Source organism: Melozone crissalis, unplaced genomic scaffold (assembly GCF_028551555.1).
Source record: "Melozone crissalis strain CALT ecotype California unplaced genomic scaffold, PUWL_Pcris_2 ptg000002l_1, whole genome shotgun sequence".
Taxonomy (NCBI): Eukaryota; Metazoa; Chordata; class Aves; order Passeriformes; family Passerellidae; genus Melozone; species Melozone crissalis.
The window spans coordinates 7969850-7983044 of NW_026535780.1; the positions used below are offsets into that span (position 1 = coordinate 7969850).

At 38.8% G+C, this 13195-nt stretch overlaps 1 protein-coding gene across 4 annotated transcripts in view; it reads right to left on the reverse strand.

Moving 5' to 3' along the window:
* Window positions 1-12457, reverse strand: part of EFR3A (EFR3 homolog A) — a 75070-nt gene extending 62613 nt beyond the window's left edge. The window contains exons 1-3 of one of the 4 annotated variants that reach the window (XM_054272896.1): window positions 12366-12457; window positions 7930-7983; window positions 2238-2318 (exon numbers count right to left, since the gene is read on the reverse strand). In XM_054272896.1, coding sequence (XP_054128871.1) covers window positions 2238-2250 — 13 coding nt within the window. In that variant the 5' untranslated portion in view covers window positions 2251-2318; window positions 7930-7983; window positions 12366-12457. Of the gene's footprint in view, window positions 1-2237; window positions 2319-7929; window positions 7984-8092; window positions 8330-12365 lie in introns of those variants that run through there. The other 3 variants (XM_054272977.1, XM_054273142.1, XM_054273061.1) reach the window with 3 other exon arrangements.
* Between the last annotated feature and the right edge of the window lie 738 nt (window positions 12458-13195).

A 13195-nucleotide genomic window follows, 5' to 3' on the forward strand; every position in this document is an offset into this window, starting at 1 on the left:
TAAAATTCTTGTTTAAATATCACCAATTTTTAATTAAGTGCTCTGCTTGTGTCTATTCCTAGCTGTTTGAATTTCCCAGAAAGCATTTACAAAATGAGATATTGCCATTTGGACATGGAAACATACGTGTGTCCATTAAAAGAAAAAGGACATTAAAAGAATATGGAATCAAAAATTTGAAAAAAAATAATCTCTTTATATATTATCAGGAACAGGTCCTTGGTGCTGCCAATACACTCCATGTTTCATGTCTTCCTTTCTCTGCAAACAGTTTTACCTCGTTCATTCTGCCCTCACAGAAGAGCAGCTTTTGAACAAACCAGCAAACAGAAGTATATGCAACAGTTTTAAACATAGACATGAAAAACATACAGTTTCACTGAAAAAACCCTCCTTATATGTCAATAGGAATTATAAAATATCCTCATGGTTGTTATCGTTCCCATTAGCTCTAAAGAGTACTTCATCTTGAGTTCAGGTTTCCCCCAAGAACTGAAATGCAGCTCTTCTCCCAGGCAGTGGGATATAAGGGTGGAACATATCCCCATCCAGAACCACATATCCCAGCTGGTTAAAAAGCAATTTCTCCCTTCCTGTAATGTCTAATCAGTTAGAGAGGAACAGACACAGTGATTTGCTCTTCTGGGCACCTTCAGTACCTAAAGACTGTGCAGGTCCCTTTTCCACCACAACTTCTGTCTCCCACCAGACTGAACTGGCCAGTCTAGAAGATGGTCAGTGGAGGAGACAGCTTTGCATCTAGACACAAAGAAGTCATTTTAATAATACATCTTACATCTAATAAATACATCTTGTTAAGCAGTAAATCTTGAGTGCCTCAGCTTTCTGTAGAAACCAACAGGACATCTGTGGGCACCCAGGCTCACTGTTTTTTGCAGCAGTTCAGCAGTTCTTGCCCACAACCAGCACTTCTAACCACACTGCAATTCCAACATCGGACTCAATTTGCACAAATTATGTTTTGTCAGTTCTGAGTAACTTCAAGCTCATGTCTAAACCAATGTCAGTAATGGATCACAAACTCATTTAATAGAAAAACCACAAGCACCTAGAAACTCTTGAAAACAGCCTGCACTGCATTTATTATGAGACAAGAGAACTCTGCCAGCTCAATCATGTCAGACACAGATCAATTATAACTATTCATATTTTATTACATATGAAGTTCACAAATAGGGTATCATCATCCTAAAGTCCTTTTCTAATCATTACACAGTTACATCCTAGGTTAATAAACACAGGAAACTTTTTTAATAGCATAAATTATTGGGTATTTGTTAGTGCACTTGTAACAAAATATCCATGAAGCTTTATCTTCACCAATTTCCTTATGCATTAGCAGCTTTACAAAAGAATCAGGAAGGAGCACTGATTTAGCATAATTATACAGCTTAGTGTGAGATTGGAATTCCTTTCTCATTCTCTTGCTAAGGAATGAGTAAGCATTCTCAAAGCACAATTAAAGACTCAGGGTGCCCATTTCCAGCCAAAGTACAGACTGTTATCAACAAATACCATAACAGGTCCAAGTACAATTTAGAATCACAACTGTGCTCTTGAAAAATGAAAGGACTGAGACCTTCAACAGACCTCGAGCAGGACACAAGTTACACAAGCACCAATCATTTTTGAAGTTTTGGGATCTACAAGTTGCTACACCCGGAATCACAGAATTGTAGAATATTCTGACTCCAAAGGGTTGCAACAAAGATCAAATCCAACTCCTGGCCCTGCACAGGACAGCCCCAAGAATCACACTGTGTGCCTCAGAGCATTGTCCAAATGCTTCCTGAACTCTCAGAAGACCTGGAAGAGTTTCACTCATCTACCTACCCCACCCTCTTATTAATTTATATCTAATTCTTGCATGAGTTACTCTTGAATAATGTAGCTTCCTAGAAATGAAATAGCATTCTTTGAAAGCCAAAAGTGGTATACACAGCTAATTTTTAATCTTCAGCAATCCACAAGGAACATGATTCCCTAGAGAGCTACTGAGGTTCATAAAGGCCAACAGTGGGAAAGAAAGTCCATAAATCAAGGAAAGGGAAAGCCAAAAGACTTTTAAAAGGAGTTCACCCTGGCTTTCTCAGAGACATGCATTTAATCACATAATGGAAATCTTACCCCACTCCCCAAAATCAATTTTGCTTTGTTGCCATGCACAAAAAATAAAACAGGACACTTGCATGCACAATCAGCATGAGCCTTCTTACCCTTTCGTCCCATGATTCAGAAATCAATAGCAAACAAGGCTGCACATGAAGATTAATCGACTGCTAGCTGCAAAGGCATTTCTGTAAATAACAACGACAGCCATATTTTAATAAAGCCCCAGAAAATTACTAAGCTACGTTTTAATATTTGGGGAAATGTCCACATACAGTTTGAAAGCACACAAAGGCTGTGATGAGCACTGAATGAAGCTCATCTCTAAAGAATTTCATTTTTTATTTTAGATGCCCAGATTGTGCATACAGAAGTAACAACAACTGAAAAAATTATTTCTTCATGTTTTAACAAGGAATGGATGAAACACCATTGTTCATTTCTTGGCTACAATAAAGTGTGTTCCAAATGGAAGAAATGGAAGGATGAATGATGATAATGATACCACTCATCATGTCTTGTCTTAATATGAGTGGTTTTGACTCTCTATGGAACTGCTGCTCAACATTAACTTTCCCAAACAAGGCTAGGATGATGTGTACATAGAAATGACAGCTAACAGAAAACAACAAAAGGAACACTTGCTCCAAATCCACAAGTCTTAAAGAAATCCATGAGTATTCATTAAATAAGGAAGCACCAATTTGGTGGCACACAAAGTTGTTTAAGGTACCATGAGTTAAATAAACAGATGCACAAAGAGCTACAGTTTTCCAGCTCCAAGTTCCTGTTTTCTTTTTCTTAGCTCAATCAAGGATACATTTAGAGAAGTTACTACTTTTTCTTTTCAATGCAGTCACCTAAAAATCAGCTGAAAAAAACCCCTGTAGCTGTTTTCGTATTGAAAGCAATTCTTGCATATTAGCATGCAAAGAATCTATTATATTCTGCATCCATAGCATTATACTAGTTAAAGTCATTCTGAAACAGTTATTTCCCTTTTCTGGCCTAGTCCTGGCAAGTGGCAGACTGCCAAAGGAAGCCCAAGCCCATGACCTTCCCCTGGCAGCTGTTTTCCAAGTTCCTGTGCTCCCTTAGGTTAGTAGTTGAAAAGGACATGATACAGAGCCCCTGATGTGTCTCATCCTAAAATACCAGAATCAAGCAGCAAACAAAAATGTCAGATACCCCCTGATATAACTCTTCTGTAATAGCTGAAATATGAAAATGTTACAGAATGATAACCTATGTAACGCTGTTTTAAGTAGTCAATAATGCTGTCATAAAATTAAGAGGATTTCTCCTGCCTAAAAAATAAACTAAGAAATTACACAAAGTGTTTTATTAAGTAGCAGGTCTCACTGTAAAATGTGAAGGCTACACAAGAAACATATTCCAGATAAGGAAAAAAGTGTGATGGATGGAAAGAGTGGAGACAGTAATTAATGAGAACTATGGCTTGATTTTCACTAAAAACATTAGACAGTTTAGTCCTTGAAATATTTTTACTGACACATTTAGGAACACATCTCCAGTCACTGTATTACAGAGTTTTATTTCACAGGGTGATAAATCTTCCCTTCCCATTACCAATCTTGTTAATACTTATTTATTATACATACACAATAAAAACTAGAATCACAAAATACAAATAAATGATATTTCTAAAATTGCTGGGAGAGGAGAAACCAAAATGAGGAAGTTATCTGCCTCTTAAAATGTGTTAAAAATGTTAAATGCCAGTTAAGAATTCACTCATTTCAAATTCCATTTCAAGTGCTGTTTTCCCTCCTACACTTGGCAAGGAAACTCTATGCACACAGAAAATTATAATTTTTAAAGTTTGATGGGTATTTTTGGGTTTGAGGGAGGAGTGGGTCATTTATTTGTTTGAAGACCATGAAGTAACACAAGGAAAGAAGCAGCATGCCTGAACACAGAAAATGACAGGCACAACTCAATTGTTCCATTTGTGTTTGTTTTCACCTTGCACAAAGCAGGGCAGCCACCACACACTCCACCTCTGTCAGAGGAGCTGCCTCTGCACAGACAAGGGGCAAAAAGCCACATGGTGTTTGGGAGGCCAAGGAAATAAAATATTATGTACTTTAATGAGCATGCTTGGAGCCATTGTGAAGTCACCAAAACTGCCTCTTCACTGCAACCAAGAACAGGTAAAACCATGGAATATTTTCTACATAACTAATATATGTACCTCCTAAATCAGAATGGTCCCTTTCCAACTGACAAATATCTGACAGAAGAGTGTGGGAGGTGTTCATATTACTACATTTCACAGCCATAAATCAAAGGAAGAATGTGGGAACATTACATTTGGCAAAATCCTCATTTTTATTTATTTCTTCTCTTAATTTATATGTTAGAGTCAATCGTAAGGATCTGCCAATCAGTAAAAAACAATTTAACAATTATTATTAACAAAACCTTGAAAACCAATGATACAGTTATGCTAATGGCATAAGCCAAAGGAGAAAAGAATAAGCTAAGAAAAAGTTTAAAAAATTCAAACACAGAGCTACCACAGTAAAATATATTTTTATAGTCAACAGGTGCTCTCACCTGCATTACATATAATTCTTCCAGTTCAAGAGATTTCATTTTAGTATAAAAGCTGCCTTTTCAGTTAAACATTTCACTGAAGTCAGGGAATACATCCAGTAAGTAGGTCAGCTGTTTCTAGAAAAGAAAAACCTCACTATCTACCAAGCTGTGTTTCAAACATCTGATTAAGTGTGAATATCCAGAACATAATGTTCAAAAAGAGAGTCTTCAACAAATATTTTGGTATGACTTAGCTAATGCTTTTTCTCCTTAGCAGAAGCATTTTCAATCCAAATGCAGCCAATAAAAAACACTACCAAAACCACCCATGTTCCATAACAGAAGTATGCTAAATGAAATTATCTGCACAAATTATTCAACAGGGAAACTGAGAGCACAAGAGGCAAGTGAGAAACACATACTGCCTCTACTGCAGAGGCTATCTAGTTATATATTCTTTGGCTTCACTTTTAAATAAAAGCACTATTTAATCTTTTACTCCAGCTTCTTTGTGATAAAGCACACCTTAAACAGTTACTAAAACACCTGTGGTTCAAACCTACTCCTACTGTACTCAATCAGAAATGAGAAAACACATTTGCTTAATCAACATTTCAGAATTTGCATTTCAGCTTCAGCTGAAGACACCATGCATGTCTGTAAGCATCTGTATCAATATCCATTCCATTTGCACAGGAAAAACTTGTAACAAAGTTAAATATAAAAAGTGCAGGGAAAAGCTACACCTTGGCAAATTTGATCCAAGTGCTGCAGCAATGCCAGAGCACCTCACCTCCACTGCAGATGTCAACACAAATGCCAGGTCATGGCTGGGCAAAGCCAAGCACTTTCACTTCTCAAGGTAAAGAGAGCAGACTGAACATTTTCTATTTGGGCTATTACAACTGCATTGAGACTAAAATCTTAACATTTTTAAGGACTTAATGCAGCACTAAATCCCCACATTCCTAAGTGGGACTGCTAAGCAGAAGCATCAATAGAAAATGTGATAATCCAAGCATGCAATGAACAACTCGTGCAGAGCCCAGCAGCCGTGGCTGAGCTGAGGCTGAAGGAGAAGAGCATCCATCCTCCATCACCTCTGGCTCACGACCTTTGCTCATCTCCCCCCTCAGTACCACAGCCCAGTCCTGACTCATGCCTGTTTTTCCACAGTTAATACTGAAGGAGTTAAAAAGCACATTGTCCTGCCAGTGCTTCACACACAGTAACTTCAATGCTGACCTCTGAAGTATCACCAGGTACAGCTGAATTCCCCAGAAAGACTAATGAAGCTTTTACTCAGTTTTTATGTAATTCCAAACATCTGGATCTCTCATGATATTTCAGAATACTGCCTTCAGACCTATACATTCATTCAACTACTGTATGAAGGGAGAGAGGGATAAAATTGCCACCAGGAACTGCTACACAGACCCAGGAAACAAAGCAGGACAGTAGTGGATATGGAGTTGGTCAGTATGACCCAAGAAGTCTATCAAAATTTCCTGGTAACTGGATGCTGTTTTTCTACTTCATTTGTAAACAACTCATTGCAACATGACAGAAAACATTTTTGGAAAATATCTCACCGTAACAACCTTTTGTTTAGGAATAAGTTTTATATGCACTTCCTGATGTGTGGGATGAGAGAACTTCATGTGAAAATAAAATAAAATAAAAACAACACACAAAACCCCCCAGCCTTCAGAAACAACTGAGTATTTCAGATTTCAAGGACAAATACTTTAAAATTTCAAAGTAACACTGTAGCAGCAGCCTGCTTCATCAACATGCTCTGAAAAGAATCCTATGGAACCTTTGGGGAAGCCTAAATTAGCAGGCAGATTTCCTTTCCACATGCAACGGAGTTGAATTCCTGAAGGCTTTACCTCTATTGATTAGAAGGACAACCAGCCACAAAAGGATGCTTGCTTGCCTTAAAATCCCATTGTACTTCTTCACTGCCATAACTTTTGGAAGTAAAATATTATGAAAATACTGTTGTTTCACAAGAATTGCAATGCACACATCTGTTAGCTTTCCTTTTCTTCAGCCATGCAGTTACACTCATTAACACAGGCAAAGAAAATAAATGGCTCTGTAGTTCTGAGTGTCCTGCACAGATAAACATTGCAATCAGTTCTTTTGGTCTCCTTTAACTCCCATCTGACTGCAGTAATGCAAACTCTACTTGCATTGATATCAATGACCCTAAACATAAGCACTTCTGGTTTAAACAAAAAACAAAACAAACAAAAAAAAACAACCAAAAAACCCCAACCAAACAAAAAAAACCACCTTACTTTTTCAGTTTAATTGGTTAAAAAAATTCCACTCACTCCTTCACATGACAGGTGTGACAGATCTTACTTACAGTAAGGTATTTGACATGACCAGGGTTCAAATGACACAACACAGAACAACTGCAAGGCATTTCTAGTGCCCAGTCACAGCTTATTACAAATCACAGCAACGAACAAAGGCTCAAAGACTTCCTCATGAAATTAAGCATCCATGAAATTCACTACAAACCTGTATCAGAATGCACTCAGTGTGACTGGTACTGTAACTTTTTTGATAAAGCAGACTGATTTATCCAAAGACTGGTGTTAGCAATATTACTACAGATCACACAGAATTTTTTCTAAACAGAAAAAATTATTAAAGGAATAGGTAATTTTATATTTTTCTAACACATTTTATAATTTGATCCTTTGTGTTAGAGAAATTTGCTACTCTTGAAGGTAAATAATTTGATTCTTAGAAACATTTGCCTCAAAAATCTCACTTAACTTTGAAAGTCAAAAATTTTAAGTCTTATCACTTTTTATCCTAAATAGCAATTCTATCTTCTCTAGACACTAGTTGTCATTTTCCAAAGATAGGATTATAGCTATATCAAAATATAGTTTTTTAATATCAAAAATATCTTTCTCTTAATTTTTGAATCCAATTATTTCAGAACACAGTCTAAATCATAAAATTCAATGTTATACTGTGAAGCTGTAATCAAAAAGGCAAATGGAATGCTCATATTATTATTTGTAAAATATATGGAGATCTAGAAATTTAGAAAGCAGAGACTAGATAATATTAACATCTTAAAATTCTTATAAATGACAGAAAGTATAATGCTTCTTTTTCCATTTTTTTTTTAAATTTTTAAACCCCAAAGAAAGCAACAGCAAACACTCCTATATATTGTATTAATGTACTTAAGATAAGAATACTTACTGCCAGGCATTGTTAATCGGGGATCTGTCTTCAATTTTGTAAAAACATAAGAAACTATGAAGAAAACAAACAAAAAAACAAAGTCAGGACCATAGCTTAAGACAATTTACATCCAAATATGCTCAGTAACCCATGCAGAATGAGCATTCTTCAGCTCCAGTACCAGAGGGGCTGTTAGCACAGAAATGCAGACATCCTCTTAGCTGACCAGACTAGATGTAATTTTGCCTGTTCCTGAAATGCAGTCATTCTGTTCTTGCCTTTGATGCTGGAGTAAACATTTTCCTGCTGTGTACTGTGACCTTCCCAGGTGCCACTGTTTGGGATGGTAAATCCCGCTCATCTCACAGGATATTTCCACTTCAGCTCTGAACCACAGCTCTGCCCTGCTAAAATGCCTGAGAGAGGCTTCTGCTCAACACTGCAGAAAACAACTGAAAAACCTGTGTGGCCCTTTCTAGAGCATTTATCTCCTACTATCAAAAAGGCAGATTTCAGATCAGAGTGCAATCTCCTGTACACAATAGCAGCTCAAAGGATTTTTGATGCAATTAAACATATTCATAAAATGAACTCATCTGTAATTACAACAATCTATTTTGGATATAAAATAGCCAAATCTACTGTTCCTCTAATTAGCACTAAAATGCAAATTATTGGAAGATTTTTCTGTATTTACTAATTGTAAAATGGAAACTCAACACAAATGTACTTTTCCACAAATAAGAACAAAATCTCAGTTAATGATACTGGGTGTTGCTTGCTTCAAAAATAAAATAAATTTTAAAATAAAAGATATTCAGCTAATATTTGCATGTATGCATACACCAAAAAATTGTAATTCTACAGATGGATAATGTGAGAATAAGCATTTCATTTGGTCAACATATGTTTTAATGACCACATATTAAAGCAATGTTCATAGTTGCTAAAAATAAACTTTATTCTCATATATGCATTTCAATCAAGGGTTACAATTTGCTGACAGCAACTGGGATTAAAAATAGTACTTCAAAGTAAGTTATTTAAAATATGCCATCTATTAGAAAGCTGTATGTCCCTCTCCAAGGGCAGCATGAGAAACAGTGTAATTTTATAAAGGGAAATGTGCTGCAGATTGTCATGTCCAACAGACACATGGGGAAGCAAAATCTCTGGTTCAGAATGCAGTTATGGACCTAGCTGAAACATTACAGAAAACAGATTTACTGACATAAAAGAAAATAAAGAAGTAGAGAACCTGGTGAGAGTTTCAGGGAGTCAAGTGCCAGAGATTCAAAAGTGTTTTACTGACCATCTCCAGCAATCAGGAATTCAATACATTTTCCTAAAACACAGCCACTGCTGCCAGCAAAGCCAACTCACTTGTACAAGATTTTAAGAAGAGTTTTCTGCAGAAATTACTAGAAAAGTTGTAGCAACTAAGACATGTAGAAAATATCTGTTTTAAAATAATTCACTGGGGTTTTAGTCATTTTATGATCTGCAACAGGACCAAAAATTCACATGGAGGTGGCCTGGCCTCTACATGCAGAACAGAGCACACAATTTCCTCTCCATAAAGTCTTCAATCTCTGTCTCTCTTGGCCTAGGACAAAGTTTCATCCACAGCTGCTGTCACCTGTTACAGCAGAACAGAAATAACCAAACCAAGAAACTCCCCACTCTGAGTTTGCTCAGCTATTTGTCACTGAGCTACAATTTTACCTAACTAAAGAGGGAAAACCCTCTCACAGAATTTGATGAAGCAGAACTTAGCTAATTCTCTAAAAGAGAACTATGGAAAATCATGTGATACCATTTAGTTTTCTGGCCTAACACTTGCTGTTTAACACATTCCATGTCAATTAGTGACATGTGACAGATCACCAGATGCAATTTATGGATATCAAATACTACACTGCTTTCTTCACCAAAACACCTGACTCCTGGATATGAAGAGGGTAAACAAAATCACACCTACTTTTCTGTGGAGGACTAAGAGTCATTGTGTTTTTTCTAAGGATATAACAATAGTTCTAAAGGTAATTATAATCAAAGTGCAAAGCTAGTGAATGTGCCTTAAAAGAAAGAGGAACACTTTCATGACACATAAAATTGTTTTCTACAGAAAAACTTTTAGTTTTCTTTTGAGATGATTTTACACCATTTGGCAAGGAAACCCAAGGCCAATTTATTGTTCATCACAACAAGGATAAAAATACAGTTTGTTCCATTTGTTTTTCAGTAACTAACCCAGGAGCTGAAATTAAAGGATAGTTTATAAGCACAAATATTTCTTATTATCGCAAGATTCCAGAAATGGCATTGAAAGGCAACCAGAAAAGCAGAGATTGTTTTCCTGTATGCCCTAATACAATGGACCTCTTAAAGAGACCTAAAATGGAAAAATTTCTATAACCTTGAGGTACAGGTAAAGAAAGAGAAGTCAGCACACCTGAGATTTTCTATTTTCTTCCAATAAGCCCTCTGTTATGTTATTATGTAACACCATAAATATTTAACTTGATTTTGAGTCTCCAAAATGAAATTGCCATCTGGGCTCCTTTCCCTTCCTCCAACTTAAGCCAAATAAAGGCAGACGCTTAAGCACCTCTCACAGCCACACAGGCATGAACTGAAACATTAAAATCCACTGCACATTTACTTTATAAATCACTTAGCTCCCCACTCATATTTCCTCTTTGAAATATTAATCAATGCCTTTAGCTTTGAAAGTAGGCAAATGGCCAGTGCAATGCAAGATTAATAAATCACATGTTTATTCCTAAGTATAGGCTGTTAAGCTCCAACTGTGATTCCCAGAACCCAAAAAATGTAATATAAAATGGATTTACATACCACAGTAATTCTGGGAAATACCTGACTTTAATCTGAATTATCTGATTCTCATCTGGAGAGGAAATGCCATGTATGAAGCTGGCTCAACCCTGCTCTCTTATCCAAGACAAAATGCAACTACAGAAAACATGATTTGCTTTCATTTCAAAAAATTACATATCTTCAAATTGTTTAAAAATTGTGTGGTAACTTGACAAGGATTGCTCCATTATGGAGCTAGGCTGGGCAGTTAAAAGTCATTGACACCAATCAAAGCTGTTTCTAACCTGTACTTTTCATAATTTAGATTTTATCATGACACTTCAATTGCCAACTCTGGTGAGTAATTTCACATCCCCTTCAACTTTCATGCAACATAAAATTTGTTCATTCTTTTCTACTGCACAAGTTTGGACCAAAAGTAGAGAGAAGTTACCATCCATCATGAACGGCAAACATTGGCAACATCTAAAACAGATGTTGAAACACAAACTGTATTTTTATTAGATTTTCGTAAGGTTTTTCCCTCAATCAGAAGTCAATCTCCTTCTAGCGGCCTTTTTTAGACAAATATTAAAATTGTTGTCAAAAGGCTTAAATAAAACCTATGGATAAGCCTTTAGGCCTATCGGGGCACTACAATCAAGATCTCAACTCCAAACCACCAATTTCTCAAAGAAATTTTATCATATGTTTAAGAGCATTAACACCAAGATGTCCCAAACTTACTAGAAAAATATTTCATATTATTTAGAATTAATTACAAGTGCTTTAGGAAGTAACTACCTATAAAATCCCAAAACTTTGGCTGTTAACTCCGGGTTTAGCTTACCTACTCAGTTTGCACAGCAAACACTGATGTAGCTTTGCAAAGTGAAACACCTGGGCTGGCAAACTGGGTTTTGATACAGCAACTCAAACTCTGGTTTAAAGTTAGTTATAGGCTTTCCCACAAGTGCTACAGCAGCATAGACACAATGTAAACCACAATATTTTCTTCCTTGTATCTCAGCTCAAAGGACCACGGGATAACTTTCTGGATGTATCCAAAAATAAACGCCGTACTATGGTTTTCAGCAACAGGATTTGTGAACCCACACCTCAATTACCTACAGCATGGCTCCGTGATGCACAATTAACTTTAAAGACGAAACCAAGAAAGCTCACAGTGTCGCCCTCCTGTCAATTTACATTGTGTTCAGTTATTATCTCGCTGTCTTAAGGTCCGTTTGAGGAAAACCTGCTGAGGGAACTCCCAAAGCCACAGCCCCGCCCGGGGAAAGCGGGGAATGCGCTCGCTGTCCCCGGAGCTCCCATGGCGAGCAGACCCGTCCGAGGCGGAGAGCCAGCCTGCCACCCTTTCCGCCGGGAGCAGCGCCCACAGGGACCGCCCGAGCCGCCACCACGGCGGGTCCAAGCTGAGGCCATGCCCAGAGGCTTCTCCTCACCGCCAACCCGGCGGCCCGAGCCTCCCGCCACTCCCTCAGCGCCCACCCCTCCGGCGCGTCCTCCTCGTTCCCAAGCGTGGAGAAGGGGAAAAAAAAGAGAGATCGCAACGAGGAGGAGACTGCGAGGGTGAATACGAGTGGAGCACTGCCCAGCTGTCCCAAACTCACCTCAGCCTCCCATCCGGCTCCGTTTAGCAGCCGCCATCTTCACCGGCTCCCCCCGCCCGGTTAAGTGCTCTGTAGCGCAGTGCACGCCGGGAGTTGTAGTTCTACCCGGAGTAGTTCCGTCTCCTTTTCCGTCCATCCCTCCCACACAGCGAGGACACCGAGGGGTCTTGGCGACGAAAAAGCTTCCCAACATGGCACGGAGGGACAGCCCCGGGTAATGGGGCTGGCTGAGCCCCGCCAGGCGTGGACCGGGCGGGCGGAGGCCGCCGAAGCGGACTACAACTCCCAGAAGTACTTGCGGCGTGGTCTCGCCGGCTGCTGGGGGCGGCGCTGCCCGTGTCCCGTGTCCCGTGCCCGGCCCCGCGCCGTGAGGGCGGCTCGGTGCCGCGGGCGGGAGTTGGTGCCGAGTCCGGTTGGTCCGGCCTACACAGACCTCACACCTCACACGTGTGAAAACTCACCTACACAGACCGTGATACCAAACCCCAGTGAAGCCCAAGGCAGCACAATCTCTTAGTCTGTTTTCCTTGAAATAATACTGCCAGCTTCCAGATCTGATGCCTTTGATGCCAGATTTTCCAGACAAGTAAAGGGAAAACGGGTCTTTCACAGAATCGTTGAGGTTGGAAAAGACCTCCAAGATCATTGAACCCCACCTATAACCTTGTCAAGCAGACCAGGGCACCGAGTGCCAAGTCCAGTGGCTGAACACCAGCAGCTCCCTGGGCACCCTTTTCCAATGCTGAACCCTTTCAGTGTAGAACATTCTCCTGATGTCCAACTTGAACCTCCCCTGCTGCAACTTGAGACCGTTTCCTCTTGTCCTGTTG